The 22487-nt window shown below is 39.9% G+C and overlaps 2 protein-coding genes across 2 annotated transcripts; both read right to left on the bottom strand.

The window, feature by feature from the left end:
• Window positions 1-4727: 4727 nt before the first annotated feature.
• fev (FEV transcription factor, ETS family member) lies at window positions 4728-7545 on the bottom strand (the record flags this gene model as incomplete). The annotated part of the gene is given in 4 exon segments (XM_083921431.1): window positions 4728-5269; window positions 6645-6716; window positions 7351-7416; window positions 7419-7545. Coding segments are annotated over 4 exon segments (807 nt in total).
• Window positions 7546-13591: 6046 nt separating this feature from the next.
• Window positions 13592-15409, bottom strand: cryba2b (crystallin, beta A2b; the record flags this gene model as incomplete). The annotated part of the gene is made up of 4 exons (XM_083922231.1): window positions 13592-13739; window positions 14024-14166; window positions 14264-14405; window positions 15252-15409. 4 exons carry the CDS (start codon window positions 15407-15409, stop codon window positions 13592-13594), a joined length of 591 nt encoding a protein of 196 aa, XP_083778357.1.
• Window positions 15410-22487: the final 7078 nt, after the last annotated feature.

Raw genomic sequence — 22487 nt, 5'->3', positions numbered from 1 at the left:
ACTAGTTATAAAATAGAGGTTGACTGACGGGGCTTATAATGTATTATGACTACCTTGAATCACAGCTCAACAGCCAGCTGTAGTACTCATAGTATGCTAAGAAGAAACATTACGTTTGTTTATGTGAGTAGTCATGAACATTATGAATGCATTATAATTGACTTTGAATGCTCTGATACTGTAGCCTGGAAATTCAGACCCACGTGAGCATTTAACAATGAGCTATAGACCTTCTCAACTCACCAATGAATGCATTTCGAAATAAAACACTGCACGCAACTGGATGGCACTACAACCTACTATGACTAATCATAGCAATGAACAAGGTGACGTTTAGTCGACATCAACGGCGCAGCACTGTTGTCATCCGATTACGCCCGCCCATAACAGATAGTACAATTTGATTGGTAACTCAGGATTTTCTTACAAAGTTAATGAGCTCCAACGGTTCGTGCCCAGGGGCAGCTGCAGAGCAGATTGAAATTTGCTAGCGGTGTGTCTGGATTTCCAGGGTACTGATCATGCACTATAGATCTGGTCTGCATATTTCTTGCAGAAAACATAACCCTTTAAGAAACAATTTTGTCCCTTTATTTACCATAGGTTCTTATTACTCACTGTCTGACAGAATCGTATTTTGCTTCAGCACATGGTTGAATTTCAGCAAAGTATATGCAAGCTCTAGCCTCGCCTCATGGATAAGTGATACGAGGCTGCCAAACAACAAACATTTTGTTGTTAGAAATTTTAAAAAATCACATTTTCTTTTTGTCTACTTTGTCTTCATCTCTTCAGAGTTTGATGTTTGAACAGCAGAGCTCATAATATGTGCATGCAACACTCAGATGTTGGAGCTTCCCGTCATTACCTGAACAGGCTTCCCAGAAAGATGCACTTTTGAAAATGCATTACAACAATAATATAAGGTTGACCTAAGAAAAAGATTATAATTTTAACTGTGATTGTTGACCTCCAGCTGTTTTGATTTAAGTTGTTGTTTTTTGTTTTTTTTTAACCATACTGGCATGAAATGGGATCACACCAGCCACTATGCCAAATTTGGCCAGGTGTGTGACGTTTGGGGGGCAATAGCCTTTTCACTACTTCCTACCCCCTACTTCCAACACCATTGATCTTTGAAAATGTGCTAGTTGACAACTTTAATGTCAACTACCACATTTTGCATCACACAAATACAGACTCACAACATGATCTGTGTCACTGTCACAGCTGATAAAAATATCCATAAATGACATGCTTTGGAAAATGACCTGTGGTGATGTAAAGCATATGTATTTTTAAATGGGTTACAACATGCAAAAACCCCATCTTGATCCTTAAAGTATTTTCAAGGAGTCAGTCTACCCGCAGATAGACTGTCTCATCATGAATTTATCCAAAGATCACACTCAGGTCTTAAGTCTGATTTGATCACAAACTCCTGTTCCTTTTTCTTTTTTTAATTGCATAGACACACGTGTTTCTTAAGATACGTGTTGCTAGGTAACATTAAGATGTTCTTCTCTTCTTTCCCTCTCCTCCTCCTCATGTTTTCTTCCTGCTCCTCAGTCCTCTACATTCACACTGTTAATCCTGTGGCTTGCAGTGAAAACACCCACCTAGTTTGTTACGCAAGAGGGGAGAGGGTGAGTGCTTAGCAGCAACAATAGGTGCAGCAGATTAGTGGCAGGGCAGTTGGCGGAGAAGTCAGTGACGATTACAATGTTGTGGAAGTGACAATCTCTGTGGAGTTTCCACTATCCTAAGATGTCTACAGTGGGTGCCACCCTTATCCTTGCAAACCATCTGCAGTCTCTCTCTCTTTCTCTAACCCTCTCTCTCATATATACAGAGAGAGAGAGAGAGAGAGAGAGAGAGAGAGAGAGAGAGAGAGAGAGAGAGAGAGAGAGAGAGAGAGATTCAGTTGTCAATAGCAAACCCAAGGCTTTCCTATTGATATGCAGGAGATATACACCAGTGCTGTTGTTGTGCATGAGTGACTCGCTCTTTCTTTCACAGACGCACACACACATACACACACAAACACAAAACTGACCAACCTGTCCTGATTCTTTCATAAGTCATACTTCCAGAAAGCAGGTCCTCCCACTGAATGCCATGTCAAATGTATGGTTGACACTAAGGTGGGAAATAGTGAGTGATTATCTATTTTACTCAAGCACAAGGCCTCATGCCTTCAGAATAGAATGCATATTATGTATATATATTTTTTTTTTTAAAACACAAAACATGATAAAGTGCCCTCTAGGGGTCCCTTCTAGAGCAGAAAATGTGATGCAGTTCCCTTTCCGGAGGAGAAATACTGATGTAGGGCACTAATGGGTACCCTTAGAGTTGAGAAAACATGATGCAGTGGGTAATGGGTGCCCTTGCAGTGGAGAAAATGTGATGCACTGTCCTCTAGAGCGCCCTATATGCTAGAAAACTTTCGTTGTGCTGGTGCCCTCTAATATTTTTCATCGCTGCTCTTCAGACAGCTTGAGTCCACCACTGCTCTCCATACAGCTACATTTTGAAAATGCACACTATGTTAAATGCACCATTTGTGTATTTTAATGCAATAGGCATTAATTCAAACCTTTAGTTTAACCTTGAAAATCATCAAGGCTTCCCTCAGTTGCAATGATGTCAAGATACAGAGAAAAATACAAATAGTTAAACAAATCAAATGAGCCCAATACTCAGTGAAACCAATATCACACTGAGGTGTGATAAATCTCCAATGTCCATTTGAATGTTCAGTCCAGACACACTTTAATCTCTGTAGACTTGCACTGTCATAAAATGAGGTTTGGGGTTAATCTGCTATTTGCAGATGCTTCTGTGATCTATATTAGACCACCTCTGTTATCACCTTATGTAAAAACTCTTGTGATATTGGAAGAGTTATGGTGCCCCCGTGTGGCTGTCTACTGTCACATTTTATCACCACTCTATGTTTTATCAGAAGCTGTAATCTCCACCATAAAAAGTAGTTTAACCTACATCGTAATTAGTAATGACTACTAATATAATTCCCATGTAATACAGAGAATATCAAGTTTTTATTTGTCTATTGATAAATCTGGTAAACTATTGTCTGACGATAAACTCTTATTAATTGATGAAGTGTTCCTATTTAAAAATATATGTATTATTATGTTTTATTATTGGCATTTAAAAGTGAGAACAACAAAATTTTAGGCAGTGTGCTCAATCATGCTGAAATTCCAAAATACACTACATTATGCTGAACTATCTTCAGTTGTGGTCTATTGCTTTCTTCAGAAATGGCAGTGCAAATATGTCAGTAAGTAGCCGGCCATTGTTTTTCCTATATGAGCAAACAATATAATTTGCTAAAACTCAGTTAGGCTACATACAAATGTACAGCTGACCTTAAAAAACAAAATAGCATAAGTTTTGTTTTGTCAAACCAAGGTTGTCATTGTAGGCAAACTACTTGCTGACTCTCATCATATGTCCACACGTCTGTGGAGCACGTCTGTAGTTTCTAACCTTGAGATGTAACTATCTTTCATCATCATCAGTTTATTTTGCCATTCAAAAGAATTTATCATGAATACAAACTCACTTGAAATACACAAAGTGTGGAACCTGAAGGAGTGAGAATGGATGGCAATGTGGCACACGCTGGTGTTTAGAAAATCATCACATGATTCAGATAAATACTGGCAAAGAGATTTATTTAGAAGAGTCTATTTTTATTTACCTCATTAGTATTTTATTGGTACAGTTGTTTTAGCTCAGATCACTAAAAAGCAGCATTTGCCTCTCTTCACCATAGTATTTACAGAGTAGTTCACAAATTCACAGTTTATGTTACTATTCACCTCAGAGCCTCTTTCACACAAATGACAACCCTGTACCTTCTGTACTGGTTTCATTTTTATTGCAAGAGGGTTATGTTTGATTTTCACATAAGGGCATAATCTGATTTCTAAGCAAACAGTGACTAAAGTGTAGATTTCAAGGTTTTTCAAAGTGGTGATATTTAGTAAAAGAAAAATCATGAGGTCCAACATTCCACAACCACAAGATGGCGCCAATAGTCCAATAGTAACTGGTGATTTCCAGCCACCTGTGTGAAAAAAACAAACACAGGACTCAAGGAAAGAGGGTGGGCTATAGAAAACGATGATGGGTTTAAAACAGACAATCTGTGTTTCATTATCTTCAAATAGTCCTCTACAGCCTGCATTGTTCATTTCCAAAACCGCTCTCCCACACAAACATGTTTTTGTTGATTTCCTGATTTAATTCCATATTTGGGTCTTTATGGCTTAATATCGAACTAACAGTTAATAAAAAGGCGCGCGTAGAAGTTCAAATCATTTTGCGTAATTTGTTGGCAGCTCTTAGTGGCTTTATTAAGTCGCTATGGAAAAGATGTCTTGGTTTAAAGGATAGAAGGGCTCATTTTTTGTTTGTTTATGTACACGTTTTTAGACGCCTTGCTTACACACAACCGTCGTCTCAGCAGCATCTACATGACTACAGCTCCATAATTACACATTTAAATGTTGCCTAAGCTGATGAAACAATCCTTAGGCTATACTTGTCTATGTCTAAACATTCACTTCTAATTAAATTAATCCAATATTGTCACCTGAAAATGACTAAAACCGACCTGCCGGTGGCCTGGTCCCCTCCCTTCGTCCGTTGCTGTATTACATCTCCAGTTTGTCTTAAAGATGCATAAATAGTCAATTGTAATGGTTATTGATGCTAGTGAGGCTGCTGATGTTGTTGACACAGCTGATGTGGGAAGGAGACACGGTGCCAAAGGGCCCCGGTGGCTGGAGATTGTGGCTGTGATACAGAGCCGCCGAAGGGGTACCGGGCCAGTAAGAGAAACCTGACGGCCCCACACCGGGAGCTACGAGGTTCAGTTTGGAAATCCCGGTGAAGGGAATCGGGGAGAAGTTACCCTGGAACTTGTAGATGGCCTGCTCCGTGGTGGACGGCTGGCACACCTGCGCCAAGCCGTGGAAATCAAACTTGTAAGCATACCGCTTGCCGTGGACTTTGGTCATGATGTTTTTGTCGTAGTAGTAGCGCAGCGCCCGGCTCAGTTTATCGTAGTTCATGTTGGGTTTGCTTTTGCGCTCCCCCCAGCGCCGAGCCACCTCGTCCGGGTCGATGAGCTTGAACTCACCGTTGGTGCCCTCCCAGGCGATGCACGACATGTTGGTGCTGTCAGACAGGAGCTCCAGCAGGAACTGCCACAGCTGGATCTGCCCGCTGCCTGCAGGGAGATGGCGAGCATTGATTTGATGTTAGATATTAGAAAATCAATTCATTCGATGAATCACTAAAACAATGCCAAAATATTTGGTGGAACCACATGAAAACCACAATAGTCTATCTACAGTAAATGCTTGTTGTTGTTGTTTTGGCATCTGGTCTTTTATGTATTACTTCAATGAAATACTGATATTGGCAGCACATTTGGATATACAGTTGACACTGATATACCAGGGCAAATTGCAGACTAATAGGGAAATATATGTATCTGGAGACACGTTCATTTTCCTCCTTTGAATTAAAACTGCAGGCTACAGCCGATATGTTTTATTATTTATAAATTGTACCTCGAGCAGATTTGTTTTTCCTTGGATAGCCGTGATGGAATAATATCATTTAATCAAGTGTTTATTTCAACAACATGGCATTTTTTAATCTATTAACTCATCATTTTAAACATAATGTAGGTGCTCGTAGCGTTGTTCAGCATGTCATCTAATTTTATCATAGTTTGACGTTATATTATTTTTCATACTATGTATTTATTTTGATATAAAATCGTATCAACTGCTTTATTTTTGTTATTTGCACCTGGTTTTGAGAGGTGTTAATGCTCGTATAAGTCTGTTGCTCCGTCACATTGTAACTAAATCAGTGGTAATGTGCTGTGGGCGCACGGCACAGGATTCTGGCGTTGTCTGTTGTTTTGTAATAATGTACTGGATGTAATTGAGGTCTTTTTTTATTTACAGGAACTTAAAGATCAATGACACACATTTTGAGATAAAATCAATTTAGGGCGCAAAGCCCGTTATGGGGTGGCAAATCCTATATTATCTGTGCTCAGCAAACATAGTGCAGCTGCAAAGTGACGGCATGGAGAAAGGAGGCTGTGATTTTTAATGTTCCTACAATTAGACCTAACATACAAACAAATGAAATGTGAGCCTTCAATGCATTTTAATCCTGCTATAATAATAATTATTATTATTATTATTATTATTATTATTATTATTATAATAATAATAATAAGAGTAGTAATAATAATAACATCAATAACAATTATTTAAGTGTCAATATGGTATGCTTTATTGATTTCTTGAATAATTCCTTCAAATCTAATTGAATTTGTCTTCCAAACCATTTCTGTTACTCTTACCTTTAGTTTGCCTCAGAGGCTTTTCTTTCAGGGTTAATAATACAACTACTCCAAGTTATGTTATATTTTTTAAAGTATTATTTCATCATCACTATTTTTCAAACATTATGAGAGTATTGGAAGATCTTTCATTTTATAATAAGCTATGATATATAGCAGTGTCCTTCATGGTGATAATGTCATTTATTACGTGTCCAGCAGCAGTTCATTCTCTTACCTTTTTGTACGCCTGTATTTATTGGACCCCAAGATGTTCCTTTGCTGTCCTTCAACAGATTTTCTGTTGGATCTGAAATCAAAAGAGACATATTCATCATCAGCTTTCTATCACCCTGTTAAGGCGCGGGCCTGCTGTCTATTTCATATCGTCTATAAATCATACTGTTATATTCTCATCTTGATACTCTGGGTTATTAAAACAACTCCACTGGTGTCTAGAATTCTCTAAAATTTGATTGTATATATCTTAGGTTTGAACAAGAAAAACAAGTTGAGTGGAATCAAATAAACTTGAGAAGAAAAACATTTCACAAGACAGCAGCTGTTTTTAAATTGTTAAAAGAAGCTGTAAAATTGACCCGACCGATGCATACGATTCATCCTCAATTGAAATGTTAAAAAATTGCAAAAAACTCTACAAAAGGTAAAACTGATTAAAATCCTAATTGTATCCTCGCCCGGTCGCAGTCTAATGCCAGGAGCGTGTCGTCTCTGCGGTCTCTTCTCCGAGAAGCCAGGAAACGCGTCCAGGAAAAAGGATTTCCGATTTCCGACAAAAGAGCAGACGGGCTTTCAGATTGAAAAGGCTCAACAATGCTCTGCCCCGGGAACGGAGCACCGCCGCATCGAGACACCGACACCCGGCAGAATTTCAGGAATTATAAGCGCCTATTTCTAATTCTTTACGGGACAAAATGACGAACCTGAGAGATACATGTTGAACATGAGGTTTCCTCCGCAGTCCTGTCTCATTGTGTTCGGTTGTTCAGAATGGGTTGGATTTCATTTCGTTGGTGGCGGAGGAAAAGATTTTTATTAAACTTTATCTCATAACTGTGATCTGGAATAAATGCGGGTGGACAGATTGAAGTTTCCAGGCAACTGTCACTGGCCCCCATCTCTGAGACAATATTCAGACAGCAATTTCCCCTGGTGCATTGCTTTAATTAAAAGAGCAATTTACCTCTGTCAGCCCGCCTGGTGCCCACAATAAAAAGAGGCCGATAGAAATTGGGCCCTTATCAATCCGCCATCACAGTTTAATAAAGTTTCCGCGTTAAGATCTGAGTTTCTATGGTGAATTGAAGTGTTTGACATGGAAACCAGTTCAGATCCTCCTCACTTTTCCGCCTCTTTACCTCTCGGCAAACAACAAAGACCTATTTCATGTTTGGAAAATAATATTTACCTTGAAAAACACGCTTCAGTGCACACGAGAACGAAAGAACATTTCACCCCCCCTCCCCCCCCCCCATAACCTTCTGTTTGTGGGTTTAAGGTTATACTGCGTCAATCTGAGGGAAACGAGGGTGTATAGTTAAAAGCATGCTCACTGACGTTATCAAAATTTTCTGATTCTTGTGTTTTTCAGAGGCAGTGGACTGTGTGAAGCTTCAGGGGCTTTATTGCCATTCCCTATTCTGGCTTGGACTGTAGAAAGAGGCAGAACAAATAGCCTGGCTGTCACTTTCCATAATGTGTTGCTACAGTACACACCCTTTGTCATTAGTATTACCATTAAAACGGTGGTAAGATACTGGTGTTTTAAAGGGGAATCGCTCCCATTTTCAAAATTCATACAGTTTATTCCTATGGTCTCATACAGTTCAAAAATATCAGTAAACATGAACAACCCTCTCCTAAATCCAGAAACTAGAGTGCCAAAAGTCACATTTGTGATGTCATCAGTTATTGTATAAATTGTGGAGCGGCTCCATAGACAAAGAATTGTGAAATATGTTCTAGATGTCACTGAGAGTACCAAAGGAAAGGTTCTGGGTATATCAGGACATTTTCTGTTTAACAACTGACCATAGAATAAAACTCATTCTGATATGAAAAAAAAACAATCAAAAATCAGTCTCCCATTCATCAAGAGAGCCGTAGTAATAAATACGGTATAACACTCATAAAGTCTGCACACTAATGTCAGCTACAGAACAATGCCCAGCTAAGGCTTGTTAGCATTAGTTAATGTCGACATTACAACTAAAACAGAACAGCACAACACTTATAGTGTTCAATGTGATTAATCTTGGACTATTTTGTTATCTGAAGTCAATTTCTCTGCTCTGAAGCACTTTTGAGTATTTAAAAGCAACAGATAGTTATTTCAAGAAGAAATGAATGTAATGTATGAGGGTGAGAAAAACCCTGCCATTGTTAAGGTTTATCTATGAATAAAAGGATTAGTGTTTTTGGCCTACTATGTACATCCCTTCATTATTTTGTTGCAGATCAGATCAGATCATTAGTCTCTCACCATGTTTCCTCGTCTGACTTCACTGAATGTGATCGAATCAAGGCAGAAAGGCCACAGAGTCATTTTTAAAAATGTCTAAAAGGAGAATATGTAAACACTGAAATGGTACGCGCACCTCTGCCGGAATCTTGTGTGGTTATTGCATCTTGTTTGTCTTGTTGGAAGTGCAATATATGTGTCATGACATGAAGAGACACAGGGGGGTCAGTGCTACTGGAGGATTCTAAAATCCAATCTCAGAGGTCACTCTTGGAAAATGTTGACATTTTGAAAGAGGTATCATAGTTTCATGTTTCAAAAGAGAAAAATATCTGTTTTAACTGAAAAACTCAAACAATAAATGTAATTAATTTTAATTACAAGAAGAAATATACCTCCAATCCATTTACCCAACATAAAACCAAACCCTTTATTTCAAATCAGGCTTTGCATATCTGGCCCTTTATGTTGACTGAACTAGTAAACCAATCGTTCATAATCTATTTTAGCATTTGCTCCATAATGTGTCACCTGACTGAGCTAAAGAGAGAAAAAAAGCACAAACTCAAACACACTGAGTATTGGCTATGTTTGTCTAACAGGTTAGTTTGTTTATTTAATAGTTTGTACATAAAAGACCCTGTTCACATAGTTAAGCTTTGTAAAAACAGACTATAAAGGCCTTTAATTGTCCTATTATTTTACACCAACTGTAACATATGAGTTTGAGGCTTTTCATCTCAGGCAAAGGGGAGAAAAGAGTGATCAACGCAGAATTCATTAGCAAATACTATATTTCCCATGTCCCTTCGTCTTGGTCTTTCCATTCTTCACGTTGCAGCAGTTCCTCAGGTCCGGGCTTTGTAGGTGTGTCTCTGGCGTCCCAGACTTGCTTTAGCTGCCTGTGTCCAAGTACGACGCAGGCAACTTAAAACAAGCCTCGAAAACTAGACTGTATCCACTGAGGCATCATGAAGTGATAGATAATTAGGCCTCCAGTCAGTGAAGAAGGCAAGAAATCCACTGATAGAAAGAAAAAACAAATCCATAAAAGACATAAGGGAAGCATGAAATTGTTCTGTTTCTTCATTTATTGATTATTTTATCATGCCACACCAATGTGTTGCTCTGTATAGGCTCTGTAGAAAATGTATGTCAAGAAAGATTGGTCAGCACCTGATGGCAGATGCAAACAGAGGCATGTATCAATTTAAATGTAAGCCTCACTGCAGGCCCTGCAGTCATTTCGTGACAACATGGATCTAAACATTCAGGCTAAATAGCATCCTTTCATCTATTTACCACATTCTTACCTCTCATAAACCTACTGGAAATCATTTTAGCAATGAAAGCGATCAATACATTCTAGCTGTCATTTAGAATCAATACAAAGTTCCTATGTAAAGCTTTCAACTTACCTTGGTGCTCTGATGTGTGTGTCAAAGTGCCAGAGTTTGCAGCTTACCACACTGTGGTGTCACTCTATAAGCCACGGTGCAGCTGCTTTAATCAGTCTGCAGAGGAATGTATATTTGAGAAAGGTGTGTATGCGTGGTTACACATTTATTAAAATATCCTGTTTTTTTGGGTGTGGGACAGTGAGCCAGTGCAGGCTTGTGGGCGTGTAACACGGAATCCCACGTCCTGGACCAACAGGAGGAGTGTGTGGAGGTAAACACACTCCAGGATCCCGACGTGTGACTCCAAGATAAACATGATGGGGCCACATTACAATAAACAAACAAATGCCAAGTTGATACAATTTTCAAAGGTAGTTGTGTGTATGGTTGTAGTGGGGAAATATACCGTGAAATATATGAATCAGGGTTGGGTTTTTTGTGAGTGGTATCTACATCTACATCTACATTTGTAAGATTTAAAAAGGGGATCATTAAAGGGATGGTCCAGATTTTTCAATTGGGGTATATTCAGTGTATTTCCTTCAGTAGATTGTGGTCAGCACACCCTCACTTTGGGGAAACAGACTGGAGTACTGGCAAGGAAGCTAAGTAACGTACTGCTGTGGACGGGAGCAGCGGTCAAACATATATAAAATGTAGTGCTAAAGGAAAGGGCTGTTTAATGGCAAGTAATGCGGTGAAAATATCCCAAACATATCCTAAACTGACACTTTTTTGCCTTTTTTAGGTGGCTGAAGTGTGTTTTTGCTCCACCCCATACACCCAGTGTTGATGCCCGTTCAGTACGTCCATGTTGGCACAAAGCCTCCTCCACAGCGTCTTCCTGGTTGATCCAATCCTGAAGTGCCAAAAACTGCAGTAATTTGTACAATAGAGCAAATTCACAGTTTTCACAGCATACTTCAACTAATTAAAGGGCTGGTACAAAAAAACATTCTAGTCTGTATGTTTAGGTCATATCTCCATGACAACAGTGATCGGGTGAATTTTTTCAGCAGGCTCTCATTCACGGTTTGTTTATGACATTGTACAAAAGGTAATGCACAGTGCTGTAGTATAAGACCGCTAATCTCTTGGAGGAAAGCCATGGTGAGGGATGGGTCCCAAATCACAGGACTTTCATCCGGGGGGACTGGTGTGTGTGTCCCGATAGTACTAAGCCAAACCAGGACAATTTTGGTAACCTTAACCGTCACGTTTTGTTTCCTAAACGTAATGAAACATAAGAGTCAAAATTATTCAGTTTCAGGCATTAAATAGTACATCATGTTTCATAAGATTTCTTTCGAATTTGTGTGCATTTCTTTTCGTACCATATCCTAGGAACCTGTTGAGAATACGATGAACACACTCATTATGGATAAGTACTTCATACAACCCCACTTCAAAAAAAATCCGAACCTACCCTTTGATGGTTAGGGATCACGGTTTTCACTAAGGTTGAACTGTTCAATGTACTGTGCAAAAGTAGAAATAATTTGAACATTAACATTGAAACCATTATTTCCAAATTTGGTTTGGCTAAACTAAATTGGTTTAAATTGATCTTTTTATAGTTGTGTTTTGGCAGTTTTTAAAGCCTTTATTATATAGGACAGACAGGAAAGGGGTTGAGAGAGAGGCAGAGACATGCAGCAAAGGGCCATAGGTCACTGCCTCGAGGACCTTCAGCCTCTTTCGTGGAGCGGCTGCTCTAACCACCCAGCGCCCAGCCGCCCCTGGTTTAAATTATTCTTATACCTATAATGCTAAATAAATAAACCTTGGGCTATGTATCTCCCAAAATAATTGTCACAAAGGTCAGAAACATCCTTATTAGTTACTCATTGAAAGTTAAAGTTGTACTTCATGAAATTTGAGATACGTCGTTTCTAGCGGCCTCTTTGGTATTAAGATGTAACTGCAGGCGAGCCTGTTTTTTCAGAGCCTCCATCTTTGTCATGTTCATGGTCACTATCTGTGTTGACAATTGTATTTTCTTTTTTTTTTTTGCTCTTTTGTAAACTTTATTGAAACACCCATCCATACACACATGCTCCAATTACACCTTTATCCTTATTACAAGCCTGACCCAGAAGATGGAATTTCAAATTTCCGATTACAAATAAACGCAGCATAACCGTTGGCGATGATCTGGTCAGCAGTGTCACTAACATGGCGGCTTATTGACATCACTTTTTATCAATGACTTAATCATTACATGTATGACATTTGTCTCTCAGAGAACCTCTGCTCTTTCAAACTGCTGAAGAGCAATGAGCCAGTTCAAATAAGGACGGCTGCTTGTGTGCTGTCACCATGGATCGGCTGGAGTGCCTCTGTCTTTGTCATCACACTTTAAAGAAATACTATTATACCTCTGCGCCTAGCTTTGTTTTGATTGTTATGGCTACACAGTACATCACTGTATCAAACAGGCAAAGCAAGCAATAGCAAGGGAACTTGTGTTTTGAACATTAAAACATGTAAACATGTTCTAGTAGAAACCCAGAATACAAGTATGAACCTGAAAATGAGCAAAATATGTCCCCTGTAAATGTAAGACTAAAACATATGTGTTTGTTGATTAATTGACTGGTAGTTAGACGGACAGTACATGGTTTCATATTAGCCAACCAGATTATCCGTTGCTTTTTTCTTACAGCTCCTCACTTTACGGGCCATTTTGGCAAATTGCGATGGTTACAGTCAAAGAACAAATAATAGAAACAAATGTGATCTCGTGCTCTTGTTTATTGGAAATAAGAATACAATCTGACAAGAACAATGTTACACATCCTAAATCCAAACAGAGAGATTTGAATCAAATCTTTCCATGTATGTTCACTAAAAGGCTAAAGATGTCCTTTAAATAAATACAAAGCAAACACTCGCTCTGGTAACAGCCTGCTCTATGAAACTAAAAGAGAATAATGGGCTCTGATTATGCAGTGCTTGTGCACCTGTGTTACGACTGTCATGACCAAGGTGCAAAGGGATTGGCAGCTCAGTGTGGCCAATCAAACTTTGATTTTAAGTTACTCAATTATGGTGATCATTTTCATTGTAAAAAGAAAAGGAATACCGACAAACAGTCTCTAGTTTTGAAGAAAAGCCTTTATTTCCTATTTCAAGAATATGCTTTGGCATGGTAGAAGAAGTAGGTACTTAGATATCCATACATGCAGAGCCACAGAGTGGTAGAAAGAGTTTGTCCATCTAGAGTTCTGTGACAGCGATCCGTCCGGGTTCAAGTTGAGGAAGGGGTTCGGGGAGAGTTTTTTTCAGGCAGGCAATGAAGGCTTAGTGCTGGATCCTACGAATGGACTGCACCTGATTGGTGTGAGCCTGGGTGCTGTACTCATTGTAGTTTCTGTACTCGCCTTGGTGTCTGTCTCTCTCCAGGATGTACTGGTAGCCACGGTAACCAGGGAACTGGTAGGCAACCCAGCTGCAGAAAGAGAGAGAGGGGGGGTGAAGGACGGATCACAGCATACAATATACAGTTTAAAGAAACATTTCAAGAGACATAATTGAGTGTAACTACAGTGCTGATTACAGGTGAGGGAGCCTGTCCCAAACACAGTTTATATATGATGTGTTTTTATAGGTTTTTTTTATAAGTTCTATTAGGAATAGCAAAGGTGTGGGTTGTGACTGGTGCTTCAATAGAAAAAATAGGAGAGAGAGGACACTAATGACACTAATAAACCAAGAGGAACATGTATAACTTACGCTCCCGAGTTGACTTTGATAGAGGGCACCTCCTTGCTGCACCAGCCCATGGCCTGTAGGGAGGGGTAGTCATCGCACATCTCAAACTTACGGCCCTGGAAGTCCTCACACTCGTATAGGGTCACCTTGCTGTCACTGTGGTTCTGCGGAGAAAGAGACGGAGCGGAGGAGTTAGCCAGTTATATTAGTTGACTCGTAAAACAAAAAAAAAGGAAAAGATGTAAGGATGCTGTGACTCACAGCACACTTGATGGGTCTGAAGGAAAGCATGTGCTCGGTTCTGTAGCTGCTGTTTCCACTCCAAGCCTCATAGCGAGGGTAGTCTCCCTTCTCCAGGATAAACTGCTGTCCCTGGAACTCTGGGTACTCATAACCCACCCAACTAGGTGGAGAGAGAAAAGGGGGGAGGGAGAAAGAAATAAGGAAGAGGATAGAAATGTTGGTAAATGAGCAGACAATATGTATGATAGCTAGAAAGAAAATAAATAAATTGAGAGGATAAAAACATATAACAATAGCGAACTACTAAATGCAACATAGATTTAGTAGCACAACGCGGAAACATCATTTTCGTTAAACAATAGAATCCAACGCCCACAGAAAGGCCTGGAGAGAAAACAACATGCAGCTTCTTTTGTCACTGGGAGCACAAAGCAAACATTAAATACTGCTGCTGCTGCTCCACCCAGGGATTTTTATCTGATCGTCAGTCAGTCAGCCAGCCATTCTGGCTCACAGCCGGCAGCTGCACACAGCCAACTCACAATATCACATATCAAAACAGGGATACACTTGGATGCATGCACACACACATGCAAACGATACATGCCAAGTAGCAATGCAATTAGACCGTAGGCTGAAATTTATGGTTTTTGTTATTCTGCCTCTTCTACTTGTTGAGTAGAGTCAGTGTTTGCGTTGCGTGTGTGCTTTAATTATTATTTATTACATATTATAATGGGAGATAAAGGAGCTATTTAATAAGATATTTGAGACCAACACACTGTAAAAATTAAACTCACTCTCAATATTACTCTAATACTACATATGAAGTTAGGTAGAATTTTAACCAGATTATAGCAAATCATTGACTCAAATCTGCCCTTATCACAAGAATGGCATAATTTAAATATGGACAAACATTGCAAAATCAATCCAGAAGAAGTCAAGAGGTAAACTGAGGTGATGAATTGAAAATGTAGATAGAACAGCAACAATGTTGACTTACGGTCCATTCTCAACCTTGATGGAGCGGATCTTGTTGAAGCCCCTCTCCATGATGTTCTGGCACTCCAGCATGAACTCACAGCGCTTTCCCTGGAAGTTCTCCTCCTCCCAGACTGTGATCTTGAACTGGCCCATCTGCTCCATCTGTTGAGTGTTCATGGCTGCTGTGTCTCCCTTAGGGGTTACTCTCTGACAAAGGTAGAGGGTTTGGAAAATCAAATCAAAGTCGCAACAAGCACGTCCTGAATAAGTTTTATGTTTATCTAAACCAACTCACAACTACTAATATCTTTGTATTTTAACCTAAACAAATGAAAAAGCTGCACCAGTGCTTTTCTATTTAGACTATATTATTGCACCTTTACTCTGGAAAGATATCTGTTAAGGTCGCTTTCCAAAGGTGTCACAAAGAGTGAATAAATTCACTTATTCAGCTACTACAGAACAGATTTGTCTCTGTTTCCATTGAAAAGATTCAATCAAGGACCACAGACGGGTATTCTGCCTATATACTGCAGTTACATGTAGCAATGTCACAACAGCCAAACTCATCTGTCCAGTATCTGAAGTCTTTTACTCACAGAATTGATCATTTCTAACAGGAGTTGCTAACCATTCTCAACTAAATTTTTGAAGTCAAGAAATAGCACATTAAAAAAATGTCTATATGATGTTTACAGGCCAAACACAAGCACACCTGTAAGGCATCATCTTGCCAGCTTTCCCTGTTAAAAAGATTGCTAACCATTACCCTAAAAGCCACACTATGAAGTAGCTTCCATGTTTTTTTTTCATCTTAGCAAATTTAGTCGCATCCAAAGTGCATCCATATCTGTCTATCTATCAGTAATGAGCAGCATCTTGGTGGCTGTTGGGCTCCCCAGGGCACATGGCTGTCCCCTGATTACAGTTTCTCAGCTGAGTCTGAGGCAGTGTGTTGATATACTTACAGACGGTACTGAGGTGGGACAGATCCAGTATAATCAATGTCGGGGGAGAGACCCTCGCCTGTGTTTTTATAGGGCCGGGCCCCCTGGACCAGTGCCACTCCATTTGCCCAGCAGCCTTGCACACTCAGCAGCTGAGCGGGCCAGCTGAAAGGGCAGCATTAGCCTCGTTCTTTGTGGAGGCTCCAGAGCACCATTGTCCTCAGAGCCCCAAACTAACTTAGTCATCAATATGGCAGCCAGGGTCAGTAGCAAACGGACCCTGGACTATACAATGGTAACGCACTGACACAACAGTTTGATTGGTGTGGCAGGATAATAGACACATTCTAGGAGCTGATCCCCCCTCTCTCTCACCCTTTTTCTTTCTCTCCCTCTCTGCTGAAGGTAAACTGGATCCTAAGCTAGAGGTGGGGAAAGGCCGGGCCCAAGGCATGCCACACAGAGAGGACAGGTGCCAATTTGATCTGGAGGGCATCCTCATCTCCCTTTTTTCTAATGGTTGATGAAAAATAGTAAAACAGTATAGTAGTACTTTCTAAGCAGCACTGATGGGAAACCTCTTTGCATAGCCTCATTTATGGCTTTGTAACATATAGTTTTGGCTTTAGAAATGAGGAGCACCATCTCCCAAATATACTATACTGTATGTCATCAGAAGAAAGAACATACAGGTATGTGTGCACTATAGCTTCGGTTGCTACTTCAAACTACACAAGTGTTGTTGATATAAAAATGTTAAGAAGAAACATATGTTTTTATTATTGTAAGAAATAGGAAGGAAAAAATCATGAGATTTAAATAAAAGGGCTGATAAAATGTAGGTCTAGGCAAACAACACAGGACGTGTCTGAAAGTTTATCTATATTTAAATCTTTTTAAGTTTAATCCACTGTCAAATGTCCGATAACATTTTTAACCTTGTAAATTACAAGTATATTGTACATTTTTCTTTTTAGACAAAGAATCATATCTGAACATAGGTTTCCTCTTGTATTCAAAGCTTCCTTTAAAGCTTCAGAAAACATAAATTGAATAACATTAATAAGTAAAATATTGTGCGGTGTTAGTCACTATATTAATAGACCTGCAATTTAAACTGTGATAACAAGTGAAAATACTGTGATTCAAAGTTTAGTGGCAGTTCCAATCATTTCTATATTTGATTATGGATTTGCCTTCATTGTTACAGTTCTGAAAACAGTAAATGAGAAAGATCACACTGGCACGCTTAACAGCATGAATGAAAACCATCTCACCCTCATTGAATTTGTCCTTTTGTGCGCTTATTCATTTACCGTGATTAGTATTGTTTCTTTCTCTATTTGTAAACAGAATTATTATTAGATTTGGGAAACAGACAAAAATCCAAATTTACTTACATATGTGATAGTTGGGTGTGCATTAACAAACTGCACACTCATCAGTTCTTTGTCAGAGTATACACACATTTGTTATATTCTCACACAGTTATTTCGTTGTGCATGTTCTGTCATTTTTGAACACACCACTGTTACAGCAGTGATTCGTCAAACCGAAGAATTTTAAAGATGTATTTTCCTTCATCTTTGGTGACATCTAGTGGCTAAGGGATGTATTGCATTCAGGCTGGCAGACATTTGTATAACTGGCATGCTCTGCTCTGTTTACTGTAAAACAACGGTTCGTTTTACTGCCATAGTACAAGCCGGAGGTCGTACATGCAGCTTATTATGAATGATATTCATGTTTAGTGGTGGCGTGTTTTAGTGGCCGTAGTAATTATAACAAAGAAGGAGTTCAGGTGAAATAAAGAGCAACAAAGTCCAACACAGGACTACCACGGAGGAGACGTGGTTCGTGTCCCATGTGAAAGTCAATGTTAACTTCTTTGAAGTTACGGATGCGAAGATGACTTAAGTTTTGTAAATTAAAAGGGAAAAAAAATTACAAGCTACTACTCCTCAGACAGGGGACGTGCTCTAGATGCTCCTGAAAAACAGAATTTCCTTGTTGTAGTCATACACTCGTTGGTCATTTTTGCTTGTATTACAAACTAGCCAACGGAAATGCTATCCCAAAATATGAGTTGAGAGGATATCATGGAGGAGAATGCATTTAAAAATAAACTGGTGGTGCCTTTCTTCCAATTGTCTTCCAATGCCAACAGAAACAGATTCTATTTGTTGCAATGAGTTTTTGCTGGATCCTTTTGATGCCAACCCTAAGAGAGCCCTTGTGAGCATTACATATGTTAAGTTTTACTTCTTACTTTGACAGAGGGTGCTGAAGAAGATAAACTGGAACAGACAATCAAAACCAACATTGCGATTTTTGTCATTGTATTTTGCTTATGTAACAGATTGCCTCTGAAGGATGAGAGCCATTAACAAGCTGCTGTTTGTCAGGCAGCTGCTCCATGGGTATCCAGCAGAGCAGAGAGAGACAGGGGGGAGGAACTGTGTGTGGAGCCAGAGGCACATTTTCATATCTTACCCAGTGAATTAAGGATTTATTTCCACATTAAAGATGGCACATTTCCCTATAAGTTGTTTGTGAAATTATAACCTCACTATAACTTGTGTATGTAACTTAAGTAATGTAACAAACAATATTTATTTTAACCCATACCATTATCTTTTCCTAAACAAAGTAACCAAGTAATTTTGTTGCCTAAACCAAACCAAACCACCAAACTGTGACCGCTTAACAACATTAACAGTTTGTGTGTATCCACCTGTGGGCGTGTGTGAGCTGTTTACTTGTATGAACAGCTTTCTCATTGTCTTCTGTTAACACTGGCCTTGTCTCTATGTGTGTGTGTGTGTGTGTGTGTGTGTGTGTGTGTGTGTGTGTGTGTGTGTGTGTGTGTGTGTGTGTGTGTGTGTGTGTGTGTGTGTGTGTGTGTGTGTCACCAGAGGCTTGCCCCCCGAGCAGGTGATGGGCAGGTGAAAGGACAAGCTTATATAGACACAGATGTAGTGACTAAGTAGTTAAGGTAGTACACATACAAAGGTTTTTCATCTTTCTGCACCAGGTCTGACAATATGGATCAGCTGTAGACCCTAAAAGCCTACTTGTGTACAAACACACAAACTAACACACACACACACACACACACACACACACACACACACACATACACAGCTAATTTCCCTGTTAAATACAGCTGGGGGATTTGCATGTGTCAGGGACAGTGTAGTCCAGTACAGAGCCAGTACAGTTCCACTTTGAATCCTTATCTTGATGTATAACACAACCCATTCATTTTTGCTCACATGACACGTCTACTGGTCACTTGCTTCCTGTCATTGAGGATTGCACGTGGAAGAAAACATTTGTGTGCCTCTTTTATTAGGAGGCAGACTTGTGATCCACCAAGAAAAAAGTCATTTACCTTTTTCTGCACTCAGATGGGTTTATGTTTTCAGCAGGTCATTCAACTCAAACAGAACATTAAGGGTGGTGGCTTTCTTATGGTTTGACAAGCAGCCATGGGGATCTAGTATCTTATTGCATGGCATGGTTGTGTAATGATCAGAGAAAATTTGAACAATTTGCATCACCAGGTGCACCTTATAGTATGGTGCACACGGTCCATCATGATTCATAAATTCCACGGTAATAATAAACCTTGATGATCAACCATTGTCCCTTGGGAAGTTCTGATGTGAAGACTTCTGAGTCTAAAAGTCCGTCGTCTTACAAGCTTCTCAATCATTTTCCACCATCCACACTGGTTTGCGACGTAAAACAGTATCTCATTAACATCATAATCAGAAAAGCGCTTGATGTTTATATTACGGATCAACATATCGAGTACTCACTTCTTGTCAGTATGCCAGGTGGCTCATGCCACAAAGCTGATAACGTTAGCTATGGTATGTTAGCCGTATGGGCTGTCAACTCATCTAATGGTCACTTACCAAGTTATTGTTACGCTAGTTTACATGACTTTGAGCTAAATCATTAGAATTGAATGAGATAATGTGAATAAACATAACCTAACGTGACATGAATAACATAATGTGAATAAAACTTGTGTGCGACATGTGCTATGTGGCTAATTCTAGCGACCAAGCCGATGTGGAGGGTAATGTTAACACCACACTCAGCATGCTCATAATGTTATTTATGGTTGTTTTGAACAATGATAACAGTGCTGGACTACCCCACTGAAGTTGCCACATAAAGTTAGCTAGCTTACAGTAGCTTTACTTGCAGCTATTTCATTAGAATGAAGTGACATAATGTAAATAAATTTGAAAGATAACATGAGAGAAATTGTTGTTGCTGTAGCCGGCCGACGGCTGTCTCATCCATACTCATACATTTGTGAGAAAAGCATTGTGTTTTGACTCCCAGGAACATTAAAAAAATATATTTAACACAACTTTTTTGCCACTTGTACATTTTAATATAATACATTGGTTTTTTTTTAGTATGTGTCTAGATTGGTTGCAGGCCAGGAAGTGTGTTAATGCTGAGAGAGATTTTGTTTTCTGGGTCAGTGTGAGTCCAAACTATTTGAATAGTCAGTGAATGCACCTGCACACACAGACACATCAACGTGTTTGCATGCAAGCACACATGCACTCAAACACCCCCACACACACACACACACACGACTGTTTGTATATCTCACACACAGTGACATACAGATTGCACTGAATAAATGCCCTCCTTCAGGTGGAAGGTTACCATGGAGACTAATCCAGGTAAGGATGATGTGAGCAGGACATCTGCTCGTACCGCCTCCACTTGTCCCCACTGATCTCTGCGTGGACACCCAAGCAGCTGGATTTAACTGCAACAAAAAAAACATCAGGGAAATGCTGTGTAGATTATGATATTTTGTGCTAGTGTCCATGAGAAATCCATGTTGAGGTAGACAGGCAAATAGAAAAACGATCATTATTGAATTGTGATGACAAGCACAGACACGCGCGCGCACACACACACACACACACACACACACACACACACACACACACGCACGCACGCACGCACACACACACACACACACACACACACAAACACATACAGTGGGTACGGAAAGTATTCAGACCCCCTTAAATTTTTTACTCTTTGTTAAATTGCAGCCATGTGCTAAAATCATTTAAGTTCATTTTTTTTCCTTTTAATGTACACACAGCACCCCATATTGACAGAAAAACACAGAATTGTAGACATTTTTACAGATTTATTAAAAAAGAAAAACTGAAATATCACATGGACATAAGTATTCAGACCCTTTGCTGTGACACTTGTATATTTACCTCAGGTACTGTCCATTTCTTCTGATCATCCATGAGATGGTTCTACACCTTCATTGGAGTCCAGCTGTGTTTAATTCTAATGATTGGACTTGATTAAGGAAGCCACACACCTGTCTATATAAGACCTTACAGCTCACAGTGCATGTCAGAGCAGATGAGAATCATGAGGTCGAAGGAACTGCCTGAAGAGCTCAGAGACAGAATTGTGGCAAGGCACAGATCTGGCCATGGATACAAAAACATTTCTGCTGCACTTAAAGTTCCCAAGAGCACAGTGGCCTCCATAATCCTTAAATGGAAGACGTATGGGATGACAAGAACTCTTCCAAGAGCTGGCCGTCCAACCAAACTGAGCAATCGGGGGAGAAGAGCCTTGGTGAGAGAGGTAAAGAAGAACCCAAAGATCACAGTGGCTGAACTCCAGAGATGCAGTGAGGAGATGGGAGAAAGTTCAAGAAAGTCAACCATCACTGCAGCCCTCCACCAGTCAGGGCTTTATGGCAGAGTGGCCCGACGGAAGCCTCTCCTCAGAGTAAGACACATGAAAGCCCGCATAGAATTTGCCAAAAAACACATGAAGGACTCCCAGACTATGATAAATAAGATTCTCTGGTCTGATGAGACAAAGATAGAACTTTTTGGCCTTAATTCTAAGCGGTATGTGTGGAGAAAACCAGGCACCGCTCATCACCTGCCCAACACCATCCCTACAGTCAAGTGTGGTGGTGGGAGCATCATGCTGTGGGGGTGTTTTGCAGCTGCAGGGACAGGACGACTGGTTGCAATTGAAGGAAAGATGAATGCGGCCAAGTACAGAGATATCCTGGACGAAAACCTTTTCCAGAGTGCTATGGACCTCAGACTGGGCCGACGGTTCACCTTCCAACAAGACAATGACCCTAAGCACACAGCTAAAATGACGAAGGAGTGGCTTCGGAACAACTCTGTGACTGTTCTTGAATGGCCCAGCCAGAGCCCTGACTTGAACCCAATTGAGCATCTCTGGAGAGACCTCAAAATGGCTGTCCACCA

The sequence above is a fragment of the Echiichthys vipera genome (genome assembly GCF_963691815.1).
Source record: "Echiichthys vipera genome assembly, chromosome: 10".
NCBI classification, from domain to species: domain Eukaryota; kingdom Metazoa; phylum Chordata; class Actinopteri; order Perciformes; family Trachinidae; genus Echiichthys; species Echiichthys vipera.
The sequence above is the reverse complement of the archived record's forward strand: the minus strand, read 5'-3'. Positions and strand labels throughout refer to the sequence as shown.